This window comes from Anabrus simplex, chromosome 8 (genome assembly GCF_040414725.1).
Source record: "Anabrus simplex isolate iqAnaSimp1 chromosome 8, ASM4041472v1, whole genome shotgun sequence".
In the NCBI taxonomy this organism is placed as follows: Eukaryota; Metazoa; Arthropoda; class Insecta; order Orthoptera; family Tettigoniidae; genus Anabrus; species Anabrus simplex.
The window spans coordinates 164538424-164559983 of record NC_090272.1 but is presented as its reverse complement, the minus strand read 5'-3'; the positions used below and the strand labels follow the sequence as shown (position 1 = coordinate 164559983).

Here is a 21560-nt window from a genome sequence, read left to right as displayed (position 1 = left end):
CAGTACCTGCAGAACATCTAAATTTCCCTGGAATTTGTCTATTAAATGGTATAGTTCTGGTCCAGTGGAGCACAGCTTATCTGTGGGTTCAAGGATACACTTCACCCACTCTGATGTGATCGGCTTAGGGCAGTAATAGCAACTATGAAGTAAGTTATATGCTATGGTGAAGATGACTTCGGTCACGGTGATGTTTTTTTATGTTGTTCTTTCAATCACCTTTCAGGAATGAGGTGAGATAATGAATTTTTTGATTCCAGTTAGACTTTAATTTTTAGTGATCAGATTTTCAAAAGTGTCCTTGAAATGCAGCTTGGGCATTAGGTTTCTGTCAAAAGTTAGCAAATTTATTTTTCGAAGCCTGGCATTCTTCTTACTGACATATTCTGCTGAGTTAAATGAACGCTTATTTCCATTATTATTAGGTATTAGATTTATGGAGGTAATCATTCTTGCCTTCAGTAAGTTGTAAAAGTCTTTGAAGACTTTAAAATATACGTGGTGTCCATCTGTATTGAGTTAAATTCTTCCTAAAGGGATCTCCACCCACTTAATTTCACTTCTATTAGTTGTCTGTCTGCAGTTTGGAATTCTTATGAATGTGTCAATATGGGTTAAGGCTGCCTTCAGTTTATCTCTTTTCTTGATTAATTTCTGTTTTTCCATTTCATTAATTTTTATTGTTGTTTGTTATATTCGTAAGTGCTGTGGAACTAAGCAAGTAGCGCTATCTAGTGAGTTTGCATGAACTATCTGCAGTGAGAGACACTAGCATTCCTGGTGATCACTTCAGAAGCTAAATTTTATGTGGTGGATGTTGGTTTCACCTGGCCGTAGTAATATTCGCTTAGCTTCTAACCTAAAATCTTTGCCTACGTTATAATACAAGTCCTTGAAATAGAGCCCGTTAGACCCTCGTTGCGTTAGACGCTATCAAAGTGGTCACGATGGAGTTCAATGCTTTGCCGCTAGGATCGCTTTCTTGCCCCCTGTCTACCATGTTCCCGCCTTTGGGTTGGCTGTGAATGTGTGTATTCTTCTGATGTTAAAGCACTCGCAGTTCCAGTCATTGTTTATTGCTGTGCTTCTTATTGTCATTCACGAGAATTTAAAAATAGTGGAATTTCATTTCACAAGTTTCCAGTGAATGTTCAATTTCCGAAACATTATGCGGAGGAAGCATTACGTACGCATGAGATGCGACATCCAGCTGATGAAACTAGACCCCTATTCCTAAGTTTTGATCCCAGTCACGTCATGAAAATCGTGCAATCCCAACATTTGTCACGGGGCATTTTTGTAAACAATGCTACCGTGACAGGCGATCATTTGAGAGGCCTTTTTAAACTTCAGAAATATTCGGTTATGAAGCCGGTAAAGAAACTAACCAGAAACGTAATTTGCCCGACAAATTTGGAGAAAATGAATGTAGCAAGAGCTAAAATTGTACTTTCCTCTGAAACCATTACTGGTTTGAGAAGTATGGAGGTGGTTTGCCCTTAGGGCATTTAAGGCAGAGACAGTTTAAAAGAATAAAGCATCATATGAAATGGTTCGATGCGCATGCCGTCTGCAGACCTCACATGAGTCATATTCCAAGAATGAGAACAAGATGGCGTTTTTCAGCATTGAAGATGAACTCCTAAGTTGGTTAATGAATGATTTGCTGTCATATATTAAGAAAATTCAAATGTATCCAGACAAAGTGAAAAGATTCACGTGGGGAACATATCAGGCATTAGTACTGAATACCAAATTCACTATGGCCTGCGTAAAATATTTCATAAGTATACATCTGCATTATGTCTTACCGAGGACCTAATAAGCGGTGATATTGAGCTCTTCTTCAGCCACCTATGATGCAAAGCTCAGGGAGAAAGAGAAGACCCACACTGTACGAACCAGTTTACTACAATCAAGAGATTCCCAGATGGGTGAAAAAGACAGAAGGTATAAACGTCGAGAAGATGTGCAAATTTCGCAGCTTTCTAGGCGCATAATGTCTATCAGTTTTCATTACAAAACCCTTGCAAGACAAATTACATCAAATCTGTTTGAACAGTACTTTATTGTAAAGTGTTGGTTAGTATATAAAGATAACTAATTTTCTTCAGGAACAACAGCTACAATGCCTGGTATTTCTGACGCTGTGGTAGCTAGGTACTTTGTGCGTGTGGCAGAAGAATAGACTGTTAAGGCTGTTTAGAACATATCTATTCTCCAGCTACGGTACTCGAATTCCAAGATTGTGTCTTATTCGTTTTCAAGGTCGAGGAGCCCACAGAAAACCGAAATCATCGTTTGTGGCGCTTCTGCCGTGCACGGCGGAATTTGTCACCTCTGCTGTGCAGAACCTGGCCCGAAGACAGTTACTCAAAATGTGTACATTTTTCTGAAAGACATGTTCATCAGTGAAATTAAGTGTAGATAGTGTAAAGACAACAGGCTATCTCTTTTTCTACTCCGAAAATTTCTCAGACCTCTATTAGACAACATTTCTTTGTGCCATTCAAGGAGAAGAGACAGAGAGAATTTTGAAACTTGATAAGAGTCTCTCAATAGGAAAGTTTTAAAACTTTAGTGATCTATTCAAATCAGTGAAGCACCGCTGTATTAATAAGGTACTTATTAATTACATATTATACATTAGTTACATACTGTAAATACTGACAAAAACATTCAGCTCTTTTCATTTAGAATATAATTTACTTATTGACATATACGACCATGCGAACACAAGGGGGCAAGAACGCAATCCTAGTGGCTGAATGGTGAACTAAGATGCCGCCCATTTCCACGAGTTTATTTCAAGGCCTTGTATTATAGCAGAGGCAACGCTTCAAATATAGCTGGTGAAATGTGGTCCAGAGGATCATGTGTTGCTCTAAACTGTTACAAGATGGCTGCAATGTGTATGTTATGTGTTTGAGCTCTCACAATGTTTATGAAATTATGCTATGATAGACACTACTAGCCCCTTCAAAACGAAATAACGAATCTTATTGTACACACTAATTATAGATTTTTAAATATATACGCTTGTTTGCAGACACAAGTTGCAGGCAATATGGTTGTTCACTGTGAGAGCTCAAATATATAGCATACACATTGTAGCCATCTTGTAACATGTAAAATGGTTTTCTTGTACCCAATGTGTACCTTGATACTGTATAGTTTATGATGACACTCTATAATATTACTAACTTGCAATGAATAAATATGTAACCCTATTTAGTGTTTATATATTTATATATATAACTTGGTGTGACTCTTGTTTATTCCTTTCCATTACTTTAAATTTTTTTATTAATTCTTGTCAATTTGCTTTTATAGTTTTACCACTGCTCTTAGCATTTAGTTGTTAAAATATTCTAAATGATGTTATCGATTACATAATAATAAAATTATAATTGATAAAGCCCATGCAAGATATATATATATATATTGGTGTGTGGACTCCGGAGAGGCCTGGTGCAGGTCTTTCAAGTTAATGTCCTATAGGTGACCTGTGCATATGTGAGAACGGGACACCAAATAAGATGAATTCTAATGATGAAAATGACACAGACACCCAGGCTCCGAGCAGAGGAATGAACCAACTCAAGTTAAAATCCCCGTCCAAGCTGGGAATCGAACTCCATGAACCAAAGACCAGCATACTAACCATTTAGCCATGCTAGACCGCTTCATGAATGTGGATGTCAGACAATGAATGGGAGTGATGCTAATAACAGAGAGGGTGTGGGAAGCTTGCTTTGGATGGTATGGACATGTAAGGAGTGATGAACATTCATTGGCATAAAAGACTCTCCAGTATGACTGAGGAGGGAATCACCCTTGTGAAATTCCAAAGAAATAGTGGCTTGATAACATCAGCGAAAATATGTGAATAGTCATGCGTTCGATTGGAGAAGTAGGAGATGGCATGCAAGCGAGGGGCTGTTCACTGGTGCAGGAAAAATGCTGGGAGAGAAGGATTGATTTTAAAATATTGACTGGCTTTTAATTCATGTATAATTATTAGGATATCGATGTTTTGTGGGATTAAGTAATAAAATGTTGAGATAGGAAGTGAAGTTAGATATTCTGAGTTTCATATCCAGGCTGACTATAATAATTATACTAGTGGCTTCCTCTCAGATGAGCAAGATCGGCTATGTCTACAGGGGAGTCCCCTGGTAGACATGGCAGTATATTGATCTGTATATTACATTTATATAGGGAAGGAAACTCTTAGTTCATAGCAACAAATCTTCCGAGCCATAGTTTGCTACTACTACTACTACTACTAAACGTTTTCATCCCTCCCCTGAAGGGGCAGGAGGGCCTCTTAGATGGTGACGCCGTCGCTCAGGCCGGGAGATTTGTTATGGTGAAGGAGATGTGCGGAGAAGGTGAGGGGGTAGGCGGCCGTGGCCTATACTACAAACAGTCCCGGCATTCGCCTTAGTGCAGAGAATGGAAAACCACAGAAAACCATTCTCAGGACAGCCGACGGGTGAGGCCAGGCGAGAAATGCAGCACTGTGCCCCAGGCCCGTCTCCCGAATGCAGAGGCGTAGAGCCACGGTAGAGCCGTGACCACCTCTCCTCTGCTCGGTTGGCCAGTCAGAGTACAGAGCATATGGGACAACAACCCACTCTGCATCTACCGACGCCATAGTTTGTAGAAACTTTACGCTACTATCTTAACAGAGCACTAATAAGCTATGGGTTGAAACAGGTGATTCTCCCGATATAGCGCTAGTAGTGATCATACTAGCTGCCACACAATATGTAGCACAAAACCTTGGAACTATGCCAGGTGTCATAAGGATAAGGTGCCTAGCTGTGCACCACAGTACCAAACGGAAGACTTTTGGAACTACTTGAAGAAAGTAACAAAAATAGAAAATTTTGTAGCAAAATCAGCAATCCTATTAAAATTACTATTTTTCCAATGATCTTCAGTTTATATGTTTTAAAATGAAGGGTCACTCATAAACATTTGTTAAGCTGTTTTCTCACAATTTCTATTTCTGAAAAGGGCTTATCAAATTATATAGTGTATATTGATAATAATTATGGAGGATAAATCTTTCTTTAAAAATGCATGAAAAATAAGAAAACATTTCTTCATCTGTTTATTAAAGTTGGACCACCAGGGTGACAGAAAGGTATTCAAACTTTTACACCGATTGTAGTATGGTTTCGTTATAAACTCTTTACACAATTTGCATACCTACATTTGTTAATATTACCGTATATATGAAATTTATTTAGCTCTTTTATTTGCAGTTTCTTTAGTTCTGCTAGCCTGTAATAATTAGACATGTTTGTTCAAGTGTGGAAACTGTATTAATACGTATAATTTGCTAGTCTTTTACATATTATACAATTAGCATGTGTGACTTCACCTCTTATCACACTGATATGTTCTGGATGGTTCTTAAAAATAATGTGTGATAACTTGTATACCAGCTGTGGCCTGTCAAGCTTCTTCCTTAGCAGACAGTTGTAGTTTCACCAGAACTACTGGACTGTTAAGTCTGTTTGTTAGAGACTTAACATTCATGTCAACTGAAATTTGTAAAAAAGTTATGTTTAAAATTAACAGACATTTGTACCATAATAAGGAATTTAATGAGCAAATGGCAACCAGACACTAAATAGTATATTTCAAGAATGGGTCAGGAGACTGAATGGATGTTAAGCCCTGTTCCAAAAGACCTCTAAATCCTCCGTATAATTACTGGTTTTATGTCACACGAAACCACACTCGGATGACTGAAGTGGGACATTGATGATGATGATGATGATGATGATGTCCCACAAATTATTTTTACGAGTTTTAGAAATGCTGCGGTGTTGATAAATTTTTCCTACAGGAGTTCTTTTACGTGCTTATAAATATATTATCCTGAGACTGGCACCTTCAGATATTACCAGACTGAGTTGGGATCAAACCCATCACCTTTGGCTGGTTTTTCTTAGCCTTTTACCATCTGAATCACTTAACCCAGATGCTGTAAATATACAATATGTACATCACTTCATAAGAAAAGCAAAACCATTTCTGTACAGGCCATGAAGTGCCTTGAAGAAGTGGAAGGTAAAAGGTTGCACTATCTGTAACCTCGGCACCAAGTGGAATAGAGTGGTTACCTCTATGTACAACTGACCGCCTTTAACCTAAGGAATTAACCTGGTACTAATATTTGGTGTAGGCTGAGAGAACTCAGAGCCATGTGCTGCTTCAGAAGTGGAAATCTCATTTCTCAGATTTTTAAGCTTCCTGATGGGGAGTGGAACCCATGTTCTTCTGGGTGAATTGAGCAGGCTAGGCAGCCCCAACTTCACGAGAATCACCTTTTTAGATCAGCAACTATAGATTTTTTCAACAATAAGATTTTCCACTGTTGTTATCCTGCTTTCTCAGATGTTAATTTTGTAGAGGTGTTTATCTATTGATAAATCAGATTTTAATTTGAGAAGACCATGTTTAGTACTTCAGTTAAGTACGTACATTAACAATGTTTTTCTTAAAGTTAATATTCTGAAAATCTTATGTATTCTCTTAAAAAGTAATTGAAGAAAATACTTAGGCCAATATATTTTTAAGATCAGATGTGCCTTAATAGAAATATTTATACAAATCTTCGATTACTTTTGATAGCTGATAAATGTGGTTGACACGTTCTTGAGATTGTAGTCAATGATGGAGCTACTTCTCCATGTTTTGGTGGAGAGTGCCTTTGAAAGAAACACAAATGATGATGAAATAGTAGCATCATGATTCTGCTTCCCGCTCTGCAAGGTTCACGTCAAAGGCACAGGGCGATTGCTCAGCAGTCAATAGTTGTTCAGAAGGCATCACCCCGGCGGATCGCATTTCATCTCGCACCTGCACAGAAATAGCAGCAAGTTTGTTGTTTCAGGTTTCCATGAGTAAGCTACAGACTAATATGCAAAAGACAGGTGATGAATAAGGTGTTGGAATGAATTTTGTAACTAAATTTTCTTTTTTCAGTTTCACTGTGTTGAGTTCCTTATTTTCAGACACGTTTAGCCTAAAGCTCTTTATCCTTCTCCTGCATTTCTTCCATATGAAAATTATTCAAGAATGACACTCTTGATGAGTATAGGTACCTACCCTCTTCCTCTCAGGAAGCAGAAATGACTTCATCATGTGCTGAGAAGAAATATACTGACCAGCATAAAAAATACAACACCAATTTAAAAAATGGAGATTTACTTTGAATTCTTGTCAACTTTAGGAGACTAAAGTGTTGTTTTATAACATAACAGTAATTTTAGAACCTGAAAATGAATAAAATATTAAATTTTATAAACAATTAAATTTAATTGTTGAAGAAATACAGAAGTAACACGTAATCGATGGTACACCTCTGGCTGTTTGAGGATAATCACGAAATGCCTATTCATTGTATCATTCACAACTGATCTGCTTTTAGGGCAGTCACCCATGTGACAAATTCCCTATCTGTTGTTTTCCTAGTATTTTCTTAAATTATTGCAAAGAAATTGGAAATTTATTGAACATCTCCCTTGGTAAGTTATTCCAATCCTAACTCCCCTTCCTATTAATGAATATCTGCCCCAATTTGTCTTCTTGAATTCCAACTTTATCTTCATATCGTGATCTTTCCTACTTTTTAAAGACACCGCTCAAACTTATTCGTCTACTAACGTCATTCCACGCCATCTCCCACTGACAGCTCAGAACATACCACTTAAAGTCAAAGAAATATTAATGTTCATGTTCATTAAATTCCATCTAATTTTTAAACAACCTAGACCAAATTATTAAATTTAACAAGGAAGACAAAATCAATGGATCCTTAAATTTTCTAGATATCACAGTAACACGTAATAATGAGAGCTTTGACTTGCAAATTTATAGAAAACCTACTCACATCTCAATAACAATCAAAAATACTTCATTATATCCCAACTCCCATAAACTGGCTACCTTTCACAGCTTTATTTACAGAGCCTTAAAAATCCCTCCATCATCTAAAAAACAAAAAGCAGAACTTTATTATATAAAGAATTTAGCAAACATTAATGGGTATAATCCAGAAACAACCATTTAATCAACAAGATCAAACTCAAATTAACAACAAAACTCATCCCTGACAGACCCAAAAAACCAAGTTTATTACCTTCACTTACAACAATCCAGATATTTACCAGGTCCTGAACCCCATAAAGAACCAAAACACATGCATAGCCTTTTGAACAACCAACACTAAACAGAAATTATTCTTCAGTCACAACACAGTCATTTCAAACAGCAACATTTATTCAGGTTTAGGCATATACAGGCTTGCTTGCACACAATGTGGTGTCTCATACATTGGACAAACGGACCGAAGTTTTCACACTAGGTACTTGGAGCATTTTAATGCCATCAAACACAACAAGTTTTCAGCTATGAGTTCCCGTATGAAGAAACAGGTCATCATTTCACTTCTATAGATCAAGACCTCACAATTATGCTACTTAGGTTCCAAAATGGGTAAAATATAAATATGTGAATAAATTCAGTGTTAGTTTTAATCTTATACCAGTTGTATAGTATTATTAGTAGTAATTTCACATACCGTACTGTATATGAGTTGACTATGTTTGTAAGATATTATAAGTAGAATTTTGTAAACAATATAAATTTATTAAGGATGATGTGTGTGTTTAATAGAAAAAATTATTAGCGTAAATTGTATAATATTGTATTCTAGGAAAATTTTCTTCGTCTCCTGTTAATTTAAAATTTAGTGCTTGACAATAATGTATTTTAGTGTACCATTTGCCACCGAGGTAGACACCTCATTTGCAAATAAAGAGATTTTGATTTGATTTGATTTGAATTATTAAAAAAGTAGGTAAAGGAAAATTGATGAATGAATTAGAAAACATCTATATATATTGAGACCAATACTATAACAAAAATCTAAACCTTAATGATAGAATTCAAGTGAAAAACCCATTATATGAAATATTACCAAAATTATTGCAATCACTAAATTTTAAACAAAACAACATTAAATTATCTTAAATCTTAAATTATCATCTTCCAGGACTCCTACTATTTTAACTTTCTTTCGCTTGTTCTCTCGTTGATGTTCACTCCTTGGATTTTCTGGAGCCAATTTTGAATATCAATGGCAGTTTAAAGTTAAAAATTTCATTATTGTTCCATATTGAATAGAGAAATATATAATATTAAATAGAAGGATGGATCCACCTTTTCAATACTCTATTATTAAGTTGAACCAAATAGAAGTTACAACCTGTTCATTTGGGACCGGTTTCAACACTTTTGAAGTGTCATCATCAGCCAATTAGCAAAGCAGAGCAAAATTTATATCATAAATTTCTAAAAACACATAACACTATGATCAATGTCAAAAAGAGTACATAGAATAATTAACATTATTTCATGTTGAAACAATTCCAGTTGAAGTTCATAAGCAGGTCTTGTACATTCTTGTTGAGCTGCATTCACGTATGAAGACATATGAAGATGTTGCATTGAAGGTCAACAACGAGTTAAAGGACTTGTTCTAAGATGAAAACTTGAAGGATAACTCGTTATGAAATTGAACTTGTTATATGCAGTTATGTATAGTTGTTGCTAGGCAAGATCTTGTAGGCATTGGTTTTTTCGGCACGTGTACAGTGTCGTATTCTTAAAACAGTGACAATGCAGCTTTAGTTACGCTCCTTAATAATCAACACTATTTTCAAAACATAAACCTCCCTGTTCTGTCTCCTATCATAATCACTTTACAAACCCAACAAATAAATCACACTATATTTATGATAAATGCTTGTATATACTGCTGTGGAGCATAAATTGTATGGCTGAGTACTAATATTTGGTGTAGGCTGAGAGAACCCAGAGCCATGTGCTGCTTCAGAACTGGAAATCATATTTCTCAAATTTTTAAGTTTCCTGATGGGGAGTGGAAGCCATGTTCTTCCGGGTGAATTGAGCAGGGATCACAACAAGGAAACAGCTTGTGCCAGCGAACACCATATAATGAGACCAGTTCCAGCTCTCCTCCTCTAGAAATGCAAATAGGAGTATAACCGGTATTTCAAAAAGTAATTGTCCGATGAGCAAGTGAATGATTTACATGTTTGAAGGCTTAATAGAACTAACTTTTCTGCTGGTGCCAGAATTACAAGAGTTCCATTAAAAAAATAAAGTTAATGTCAGTATCTCCATTGCTAACTATCCTACAGGAAAACACTGCAGTATATTTTACAAGCCCCTTAATACCATTTCAGAATATTACACAACATAACTCCAACTCCTTAAATAAAACCAGTGTCTTTTCTAAGTCAGCTGTATGCCGTTTTAAATGCAACACCTGCAACTCTTCTTACATAGGTCGAACTAATTGTAACTTCAAAATTAGATACTTTGAACATGTTAATGTAATAAAATACAACAGAATTTCAGCAGTGGGGCAACGTATGCATGCCACAAAACATATTTTCACTACAATAGACAAGGATATCAAAATTCTTAGCACTCTAAATAAAGGCCCTCTCCTAGACATCACTGAAAACTCTTTTAAACACCTTGACCAGTTTTTCAATCCAGACCTTAACCTGAATGATATTTGTGAGAAGCCTAACGCCATTTTCGATTTTCTCAACTCTATTTTAACTAACCTCAAGTCAACAAGTAAGCGATCAATCTTTTACAATTTACACAATACCCTCTCATGCTACTTGCCCCTTCCACAATGCCAACATGATCCTCCTTAGATATTTCCCCCACTTTTTCCTTTTCCTCCCTCCCTCTAATAAGAGCTCATTATTCCCCACCCTTTTCTCTATTTATCATCTCCCATAATTTATCAATCACCACGGCAAGCTGTTCGAGTTGAGCCTCACATTGTAATTCTTTTAAATTTTCTTCCAATTAAAAAAAAAATTATTTGATTTTATTATTTTTTAATGATTCAAATTCTTTTTAAGATTTGTTGAAATTAAGTCCTACACTGTATTCCTTAGACTTCAATTACATCGCTTTCCACTCTTCGGGCAAAAAAACAAATGCCTACAAGACCTTGCCTAGCAACAAATATACATAACTGCATATCACAAGTTCAATTTCATAACGAGTTATCCTTCAAGTTTTCATCTTAGAACAAGTCCTTTAACTCGTTATTGACCTTTAATACAACGTCTTCATACGACTTTATATGTGAATGCAGCTCAACAAGATTTTACAAGACCTGCTTATGAACTTCAACTGGAATTGTTTTGGCACAAAACTGTTCTTTTTACTTTTTTGACTGTGATCATTGTGTTATGAACATTAACTGGAATTGCTTTGACACAAGATTGTTACCATAAAGTAGGGTTACTTTGTGACAGTTTTGGTGATTTCTTCAATATAATCAAAATAATATCATTAAATATTGATGTTTTCCTATATTGTCTTATGCGTCCTTCCTTTGGTGATGCTTTGAAACAATTTATAGACGTGTATTTTCTTTTAATCACTCAATATTTCAAGAAAAATTTGTCACAATTTTACCCCATTTTACATTGTGACACCATCATTTTACCATTGCATTTCCACGTTTAGTCAAGATGTCACAAATTTACCCCCATTAAGTGGTTGCTGAAGACTTTGGCTAAATTTAAAAGGAGAATTTCTTTCACAACTATGATAATACAACACAGAGTATAGTTTTTAAACCCTCAGATATAAACAGTTGAAATATTCACATCATTCAAACAAACTGTTTACTTTGTTCTGTGATTTGTGAGCTCTGGAATGTCACAGATTTCAAGTTTTCCAGTTTGTGTGGTTGGATTAATTTTATGCCATATTTTGTCATCTGCATACTAGATTTCCTCCTTGATATCCAGCCACTTTTCCATGCTCTGCATTTCACTGACAACTGCACGCCGCTTGTGTACTTTTTTACGATTTCTGGATAGAACCGCCTTCGAATATTACGATTATGTGTGTTCCAACAGTCTTATCTTCGGATTGGAAAGCACATTTTTCATGAGTAGGAAGTTCTTCAGAATCAGAATTAGATCCTTCTTCATGCACTGAACTGTCTTTTGATTCAGTACAGGTATCATCGTCATTTTACGTGAATCCTCAGTTCGAATGTCTTTACGGTCCTTGAGAAAATTCTTGTTGGTGCCAAAATACAGCTAGGAATTTCGTACCGAGCTCGATAGCTGCAGTCGCTTAAGTGCGGGCAGTATCCAGTAATCGGGAGATAGTGGGTTCGAGCCCCACTGTCGGCAGCCCTGAAGATGGTTTTCCGTGGTTTCCCATTTTCACACCAGGCAAATGCCGGGGCTGTACCTTAATTAAGGCCACGGCCGCTTCCTTCCACTTCCTAGGCCTTTCCTATCCCCTCGTCGCCAAAGACCTATCTGTGTCGGTGCGACGTAAAACAAATAGAAAAAAAAAAAAAAAAAAAAAAAAGAATTTCGCATGTATTGTGGAAATCTGAAGCTGCCATACCTCTTCCAGGTGGCACATCTATACGTCTCCCCTTTCCTTGGCCTTTAGTTGTTACCTCACCTATTTTGTGATTCAGGTGCTCAGTGAAATTTACATACAGCTTGTTTCACAGCATCACCTTCTACATCCATTGCTCTATTGTACAGGTGCTTCAGCACATCTTCCCAGTTCAGAGGGCAAATACCACATTTCCTGAATCCATAACATAGATTATTCAGACAATTTTTATCTAGTTCTCAATTAGATCTTAATAAGAAATGGACATTCTTACAGTATTTCGGTATAGTGAAACGTCATTTTTCGACTGCAGATTATTTTATTTTGTTAGAGAGCCATTGTTGTCACAAAGCTACCCCTAAGTTCTCGTTTTGATATTATTTTAACATAAATAACTGAAAAGAAAGCTCAAACTGACATGAGAATTGTGCATAATTATCAGGAAGCATGAAATTAAGATTTCCACTAAACTTGATGTGTATACCTCATTGACGTTTCATGCCATCAACAAAAGTTTCCTGCTCTCCACCAAACAACGCTCTCAGTACAGTACACCAAATGCTCTCTGTTGCCAACAATTCAACACTTAAGAAGTTGTTATTGTACGCACAACTAGCAGCATTATTGAGGAGTGAAAACATATGCCGTTCATTGTCAGACGATTGCTGCACACCCGGCGAAATATGAAATAAATATTTGATGCGCACCTGTCACAAAGTAACCCATGCAATTACAAAGTAACCCCAGTTTGCAGTAATTATTCTATGTAGTACTCTTTTTGTCTGTGATCATTGTGTTATGTGTTTTTAGAAATTTATGATTTATTTTTTTCTCTGCTTTGCTAATTGGCTGATGATGACACTTCAAATGTGTTGAAACTGGTCTCAAATGAACAGGTTGTAACTTTTATTAGGTTCAAATTAATAAAAGAGTACTGAAAAGATGGATCCCTCTTTCTATTTGATATCATATATATCAATGGCAGTGGTGCGATTGTCATGGAGAACTTGTAGCTGCAGGAACTGATCATCCCTAGCTGATGTCACTCTTCTCAGGCCAGAACCTGACCTGCTAGAATAACATCCAGTATCCCTGTACCTTTGTACTATTCAGAAAATCGTTGAAGCTGTAATTCTTAACACTCATGGAACATAACGTACGTTATGACCATTTTCCATCAAGACAACAGCTTGTGTTGCATTTTTGGGACTTAATTGCATGTTTTCTCTTGAGAGTTGATTTTAAAACTGGCAGGCATGCTTTGAAATACAATTAATTGAAAGAAAAATGCCCTTATATGGATGAAGAACAGAGGTGGGTACAGAAAGTACGGAATAAATTTAACTTCACAATATCTTGTAAAAGCACTTCCCAGGCTAAGGGAGATGTAAGATAGTGAAGAAGAGAGGCACAGGGACTTAAACCAGTTTTAGTGCATAATTCTCCCACAAAGACATAACAGACAACCTTCCCCACAAGAAAGATAAAATAAAGTGCTGTATTTAAGTGGTCAATAACATGATTTTTTCAATGTTTATAATGTGTTGCATATTTCATGCCAGTCAGTGTTGTTAATTGGGATTTGGCAATGTGTGAAGATACGGCATATTCTTCTCTCTTTTATTTATTTGTTCTTCTTCTTTCATATTTCCTTATCTCTCCTTCTGTTTCAGCCTATGTGTACATCGGTCATCCTATTTATCCTTTGTGTCTGTTCCTATTTCTTGTTGTAGATTAATGTTGATTTGCACACTTCTTTGTTCTCTTTCTACTGTAATTATTCATATATGTATTACTCTAATGATTCTGAATTGATTAAATACTGTAAATAATATATTTCAAAGCTTCATAATTATCAAAGATAATTTTTCATCACTGTTCTCATTTCTCTGTTATGAAATTTAGAAATATATTTCTACCTTTTCGACCTTAGTAAATACTCGAAGAAGATTGAGCCCTGCAACCTGCTTGAGATCTGCGGTAGTCCAGTGTCCAGTGCGTAGTAATTCAGCAAACAGTTCAGGATACATAGACACATCTTCTAATCCACGAGGAGTTCTGTGAAAAGATCATGTTAATTATATTATTAATGACATTCACATTAAGTTCAAGAAAATGAAATGAACAATGTAAAGGGATGTAGGAGCACCTGGAAGACAAATCCATTTACAGGATTATTCACTGAAGATAAAGGAGCTAAAGACAAGATAGGGAGGTTTATATTTTTAAAAGAAATAAAATACCGGTAATAGAGTTGATTATGAAGGAGCATAACTAAAGCTTCATTGTCACTGTTTTGAGAATACTGTATATGTGGAATGAAAAGTGAAACATAACACAGCAAAGCTGAACAGATCCTTTCAGAAAAACTTCTAATCCATTTAAGATATCAATATTCTGTTGTAATATTCTGAAATGGTATTAGGGAGCTTGTAAAATATAGTGCAGTTTTTACCCATGGGATTGTTAGCAATAGAGATACTGACACCAACTTTATTTTTTAATGGAACTCTAGTAATTCTGGCACCAGCAGAAAAGTTTGTTCTACTAAGACTTCAAACATGTAAATACTTCACATGCTCATTGATTAAATACTTTTTGAAGTATGGGTTATACTCCAATTTGCATTTCTAGTGGAGGAGAACTGGCATTGGCCTCATTGTATGGTGTTCGCTGGTGCAAGTTTTTTCCTTGTTGGGATCTCAGCCATACAATTTGTGCTTCCCAGCAATACATACAAGCTTTTATCGTAAATACAGTGTGATGTACTTGTTGAGTTTGTAAAGTGATTATGATAGTAGACAGGATAGGCAGGTTTATGTTTCAAAAATAAAAAAATAATAGTGTTGATTATTAAGGAGCATAACTAAAGCTTCATTGTCATTGTTTTAAGAATACAGCACTGTGCACATGAAATAAAAATAACAGCAAAACATAACAGCTCTGTTTAGAAAAGTGCATGAATAATGTCCAAGTTAGACTTCGTTGGTTCCGATCAAAGTGGACTGGGCACGGCAACATAATACGGTACCGTCTGTTTAATTGTTATGACACTAACGGGACTTTTTTGCATTTATACATTTTGTAGGAAACAAGATTTGCGGTAAAGCAATCATGCTGATTCCCTGCTCATGGTCAGTCACTGGTTGACGGAAGGTGGAATTATCACAAAAACATTTGATAGGCCTACAAATGAATTAGAAGATGTTTAAAAAGGATCTCCTTGGTTAGTGATCCTCATATTATTTCTTTTTTATTGTGTGTTTGAAATTTTGACCATACATATACATATTTACAATCTCTTTTTAGAGATGATGTCAAAGACCAGAGATTTTCCTTTGATATTGCAGAACATGCTTTGATGACACCAACCAAGACCATTATTTTATTTCTTTTAAAAAGAGAAACCTCCCTATCCTCTCTTTAGTTTACCTGTCATAAAGATGTTGCAAACATAAGGGATACATCATATTTGATTTATGGTGCATGCTTATACTTACAGAAGAATACAAGTTGTATGGCTGAGATCATAACAAGGAAACAGCTTGCACCAATGAACACCATCTAATACAGCGAAGCTAGTGGCCGCTCTTTACCAGTAGAAATGGATATTGAAGTTTTATTGATATTAGTTGTTGGATGTATGAATTACATGTGTGAAGTGCAAATGTTTCTGCTAGTTCTAATAAACAATAAAGTAGAATGCAATAGATCCACCTTTTCAATACAAAATATGCTGCTAATTTAAAATTACAACATTACTTTATTTGGTACCGGTTTCAACGTCTCAGTCATCATCAGCCAAAATTTGGCAGGTAAACAAAGATATACACAATGTTATAATACAATCTATAGACCCTAATGGTTAAAATACCAATGGTTGGATAAAATAAAATGCGTGATGGTGCTTGAGGAGAAAGTTATTCTCAAGATATTTTCACAAATTGAGAACATGTTAGACATATGGAAAACAGAAGGTGAAAACCTTTGCAAATATTTGAATCTGGCGTTATTAGCCACGGGATAAATTTTTAAAATGTTGGCGTATGATTGCTGTTCGTCCGTAGAGCACTGACATTAAGATGAAAATACGTAGCCTTAGTGGTAACTCGTGACACCAGTTTTTATGAGATGAAGTGCTGAGTCGTAATGTGATTGAGCAAGTGAATCTTGTTACAAGTATGGATATCATAGTTGTCAAACGACAAAAGGTTCCCAATCCAATACGAGATCTGAAATATGAAAAAATGAAAACCTACAACCTGTTTTCCAGTCATTAACCGGGTCAGGGATGGAATGAATGAAACATATATAGGCTGTTATTACAATGGGGTCGCCACTCCCAAGGCGATTTATTAATGACTGATAAATGCTATGAAATGATAATGGAGAGTATTGCTGGAATGAAAGATGACAGGGAAAACCGGAGTACCCGGAGAAAAACCTGTCCCGCCTCCGCTTTGTCCAGCACAAATCTCACATGGAGTCACCGGGATTTGAACCATGGTATCCAGCGGTGAGAGGCCGACGCGCTGCTGTCTGAGCCACGGAGGCGAAGTATGAAAAAGATAAACCAAATTACAGTAAAATACTGGAAAAAGGGCAAGAAAGTTAATCTTTAGTGAAGGACTCACCTCAATTGGCCTGCTGTATATTACGGAGTCTAGAGAGGAACTGAAGGTTTGGACTTTCTTGAAACAAGGACAAGGTTAAGGGGTGGAGGGGTGGGTCAGGAGGGAAGGGGAAGAGGGGTAATGAATGGGGCGGAGTCAGGTGGGCGTGGTAGCGGATAGGTTACGCCACAAAGTATTGCGTGTGATCAGATAGAACAAGCTATTTTTGGGAAAGTTAACACTGTTAAAAACCATAATGAGGACATCAAATAAGATTTTGGGTTTTTCAGAAATGTCATTCAGATTCGAGTTAGGATTAAAATATCGGTCTAAATGTATAAAGCAGTTTTCCGTGGCATCAAGCAAGATGCCTTTACTCATTGTGTCAAGTATCGTTATGTCTTGATCTATGTCATTAAATTTGTGCTTATAGTCATGTACATGCTGACTCACTACAGAAAACCTGTTATACCTGATTGCATTGATATGCTCTGCATACCTAATCTTAAAACTCCGACCAGTTTGGCCTCTATATGAACTGTTTCAGTCAGAAGGATGTTATGGCAACAATGGGATAGGAAAGGACTAGCAATCGGAGGGAAGTGAACATGGCCTTAATTAAGGTACAACCCCAGCATTTGCCTGGTGTGTATGTGGGAAACCATGGAAAATCATCTTCAGGTAACGCGACAAAGTATTGTGTGTGATCTGAAAGAACAAGCTCTTTTTGGGAAAGTTAACACTGTTAAAAACCATAATGAGGACATCAAATAAGATTTTGGGTTTTTCAGAAATGTCATTTAAATTCAAGTTAGGATTAAAATATTGGTGGGGTTCAAACCCACTATCTCTCAAATGCAAGCTGACAGCTATGTGACTCAAATTGCGCAGCCTCTCACTCTGTACTTGTTCATTATTTTTTTTACATTTTTAAGCCATAGATGTTTACTGTATTGTCTATGTGAAGATAGTTTGCAGTACCTTCATATTATTGCAGAACTGCTGCTGATGAGATTAAAATATGCAGGAACAATTACTGTCTTCCGAGGAATAGGGGGTGGGTAGGTAGTGAGAATAGGGATAGATGTGCGTTATGTGGAGAGAAGTGGGAGGACCTGCATATTTTTAATCAATGCCGACCTTTGGCGGAGATAAAGATCAAACTACTAAGTAAGAAGGAGCTGCATATGGTAGGGGAAAGCTATAAGATAACATCTTGGTTATGTAGAGAGTGGGAGAAAGGAACGAATATAGCGAAATTCTTAAATGTGGCCAGAGCTATATTTATAAAGAAATTGAGGGAGTAACAGGGGTTGTGCAGATAATGTGGTTCGTGCTGAGGAAGAAAGGGGGAAGGCATTCTGCTCAGAGGAATGGATATCCGCCCTGACCAAATGCGGGAAGGGTATCATGGTAATCATGATATCAGAAGAGGGGGCTGTAGTGTTAGGGGAAAGGGGGAGAACACCTTGCCCTGTGGAAAGGTGATCCGCCTGGGGCAAAGGGAAAGCCTGAGAAAATTAGGTAAGCGTTGAGAAAAGGGGAGGTTGAGTAGGTTTGAGGGTAGTGTAAAGCTTAGGTGGAAGTAAAAAAAAAAAAAAAAAAAAAAAAAGCGAGTTGACTGAGTGAACTAATGGACTTGGAATGGAGTACTGTCTGTTGGTGTGTAAATGAGGAGTGAAAAAAAAATAATGGATTGTTTAAGTGTATTTGTGTGAGGAGGGAGTATAAAGAAGGTATATGTGATAGAATTGTGATAGATTAAGTGGGAATGTAGTTAAGGAGAAAATGTTGGCAGTATGGAAATTATGAAAGTAGGTCATATGAAAAAAAATTTAAAAAAATTTAAATGGTGTAGATGCCTTGATGAGGGGTGTAAAATTGAGGGATTCTTGATGTTTATGTATTAAGTTTAATAGGATGGAAGAAATGGGATCTAACAGTTTGATGTAATTGAGGTGTTGTAGACTGAGAAGTCGGAGTGAACTAATGGATTTGGAATGGAAACTGTTTGTTTGTGTGTAAGTGAAATGTTAAAAAAAAAAAAAGGCAAATTGTTTTAAGTGCGATATAAAATGATTGCTAGTTGATGTTTAAGTCTGAAGCTTAATAAGGTGAGTCGGTTTGATATATGAAGTGTGGTGCGGTAGGTGGAGAAGACTGAGTGAACTAATGGACTTCGAATGAAAAAAGTTTGTCTGTGTAAAAAAAAAAGTGTTAATTGTTTTAGGTGCGTTGATGAGGGATTTTAAATGGTTGTTAGTTGATGTTTAAGTCTTAAGTTTTATAAGGTGAGATGTAGATAGCGGGAGTAGTGCGTGAGAGGTGAGGGTGAAGTATCAAGGGAAGAGGGAGGGGTGGGGGACTTGACCCCACTCCAAAGAAGTTAGACTTGAGCATGTCTGCACGGAAATGAAAAGGATAGGGAAAGTAGTGTGCTGACAATGGACAAGAGTATGTGTGACGTACATAGCGGAAGTGTGTTGCAGGCCACCTGTTGGGTCTGGTTTCAGCCAGGGTGGCTTGTAACACATGATAAGGAAAGGAACACAGTGTTTGTCAGCGAGGGTCGGTGAGATACGATACCAGTTCTCACGTGGCAAGGCTGGTGGCTGCTGTAGACGGGTTGGTGGGCGTGTGTTCCATGCCAGGGCTGTTGCAGCGACCAGTCTAATTAATTTTTTTTTTAAATTATTTTTTTTAGGTGGTAGTCAGGGGTTGGGCTTTGGGTAGTTAGTAGTGCGGTATCATCCTGCATGTGTGCTGGCTATCCGCGTACGTGTGGGATGATACTGAGTATATGTAGAAGTAGTAAATGTAGTTAAGTAGTTTTAAGAGAGATGTAGTTGCTATTATTGCTTGTTTTCCTTTGTTTCGCTCTATCTGTCTTTATTGCCTGTAAGCCGATGGTGTACACTAGGGTGGGCAATAAAGATATGTATGTATGTATGTATGTATACAGGAACAATTACTGTTACATTTTGAATAGTCTCAGACATATGCAACATTTTTTCTCAGATATGTACATAATATTCTCACCTGTTAATGCCATCAAAGTCTCCACCCACTCCAATATGTTCAACACCAATTAGAGACCGAATGTAACTGATGTGTTCTGAAAGCATAAAGGAGGATTAGTGATACACATAGAGCTAATATGCAGAGTAGTGGCTTACACAGCAATAAACATATGAAGAATCAGTTTCTAGGAAGAACTGGATGTTCGTATATAGTGTTTATTCTGTTAGGCAGTGATTATGAAAAGATGTACTTGATTCACAATCTGGGTAAAGTACTGACACATGCTGTTAAGAATGAGAAAAGATTGCGCATATCCTAACTAGAATATTTGCAGTGATTTCCCTCACTGGTCGAATTCACGACTGCCTTAAGCAAGCAAGAACAATGTACTGACTTAGAACTGCTCCATTTAAACTTCAGAGACACATCATGAACGGTGCAGCACCCTCACTTGTGCTGTATAACCTAGCTACAGATTTTATACCATATGAACTTTAACAGGTGACAGTTACGAATAAGTACATCTATGAACTAGTTTTCATGATGTTTCACTGATGACACCATAATAATGAAATTGTCAAGAGTAAAGATGATGCCATAACCCTAATGAACATAACAATTCAGATTAGCTTAGCCTTCTATACCTCAAAATCAGCAGCTGTAAATGTAGTTCAGGGATCTCTTTGGAAATCACCACTGCACATTAATACTAAAGGCACCATCGGCTAAATAAGTTCAAAGGAACATATTTGTTACCTTGGGGTAGATTTCTTCAATAATCTAATATTAGAAGAGAAAATAATGTGTACTTAATTGAAGGATAGTTCAGATTTACTTGCCGGCAGCCCTCTTCAATAGCTGAACAAAATTTCACTGTCATTAACCAGTTCATCTTACTGTGACTGGTACATTGTTTCCAGAACATCAATAAACTGAAAATTAGTATATCATTCCTTGTAAATCTTGAAAAAATTATAAAACTTACATGTATGGAAATCCTACAGCTTCCAACTGATACACCAGATACCATGTTCTACACATTCAAATAATGTAAGGGGCTAGGATTATGTGAAGTGCAGTGGGAATCATTCATTCACTAGTTTAATAATTGTGGCATCATGGAAAGGTCAAAAATGACTATATAAATACAGTTCAGGACCTTGTAACTGACAGAGAGTAAACTCTCTGAGCTGGGCATTTATTATCAGTCTAGACTTTGAGGGATTAATAGTGCAAACAATGTGAGCAGCCTATTGCAAGCAGAGAATTAACTCTCTGAGCTGGGCATTTATTATCAGTTTAGACCTTGAGGGATTAATAGTGCAAATGATGTGAGCAGTTTATTGCAAGCAGAAGAATTTAGAAAGTGATGCCAGTGATGGCAGGGGTTTTGCTTTATATGAAGAATGTCCACCT

The 21560-nt window shown here is 36.6% G+C and overlaps 1 protein-coding gene across 1 annotated transcript in view; it reads right to left on the bottom strand.

Annotated features, from left to right (window-relative positions):
- Window positions 1–6768: 6768 nt before the first annotated feature.
- The window catches only part of LOC136879349 (dipeptidase 1-like), a 67910-nt gene continuing 53118 nt past the window's right edge, over window positions 6769–21560 (bottom strand). The window contains exons 8-10 of the mRNA XM_067153165.2: window positions 20163–20238; window positions 14430–14568; window positions 6769–6882 (exon numbers count right to left, since the gene is read on the bottom strand). Coding sequence (XP_067009266.1) covers window positions 6769–6882; window positions 14430–14568; window positions 20163–20238 — 329 coding nt within the window. The remainder of the gene's footprint in view (window positions 6883–14429; window positions 14569–20162; window positions 20239–21560) is intronic.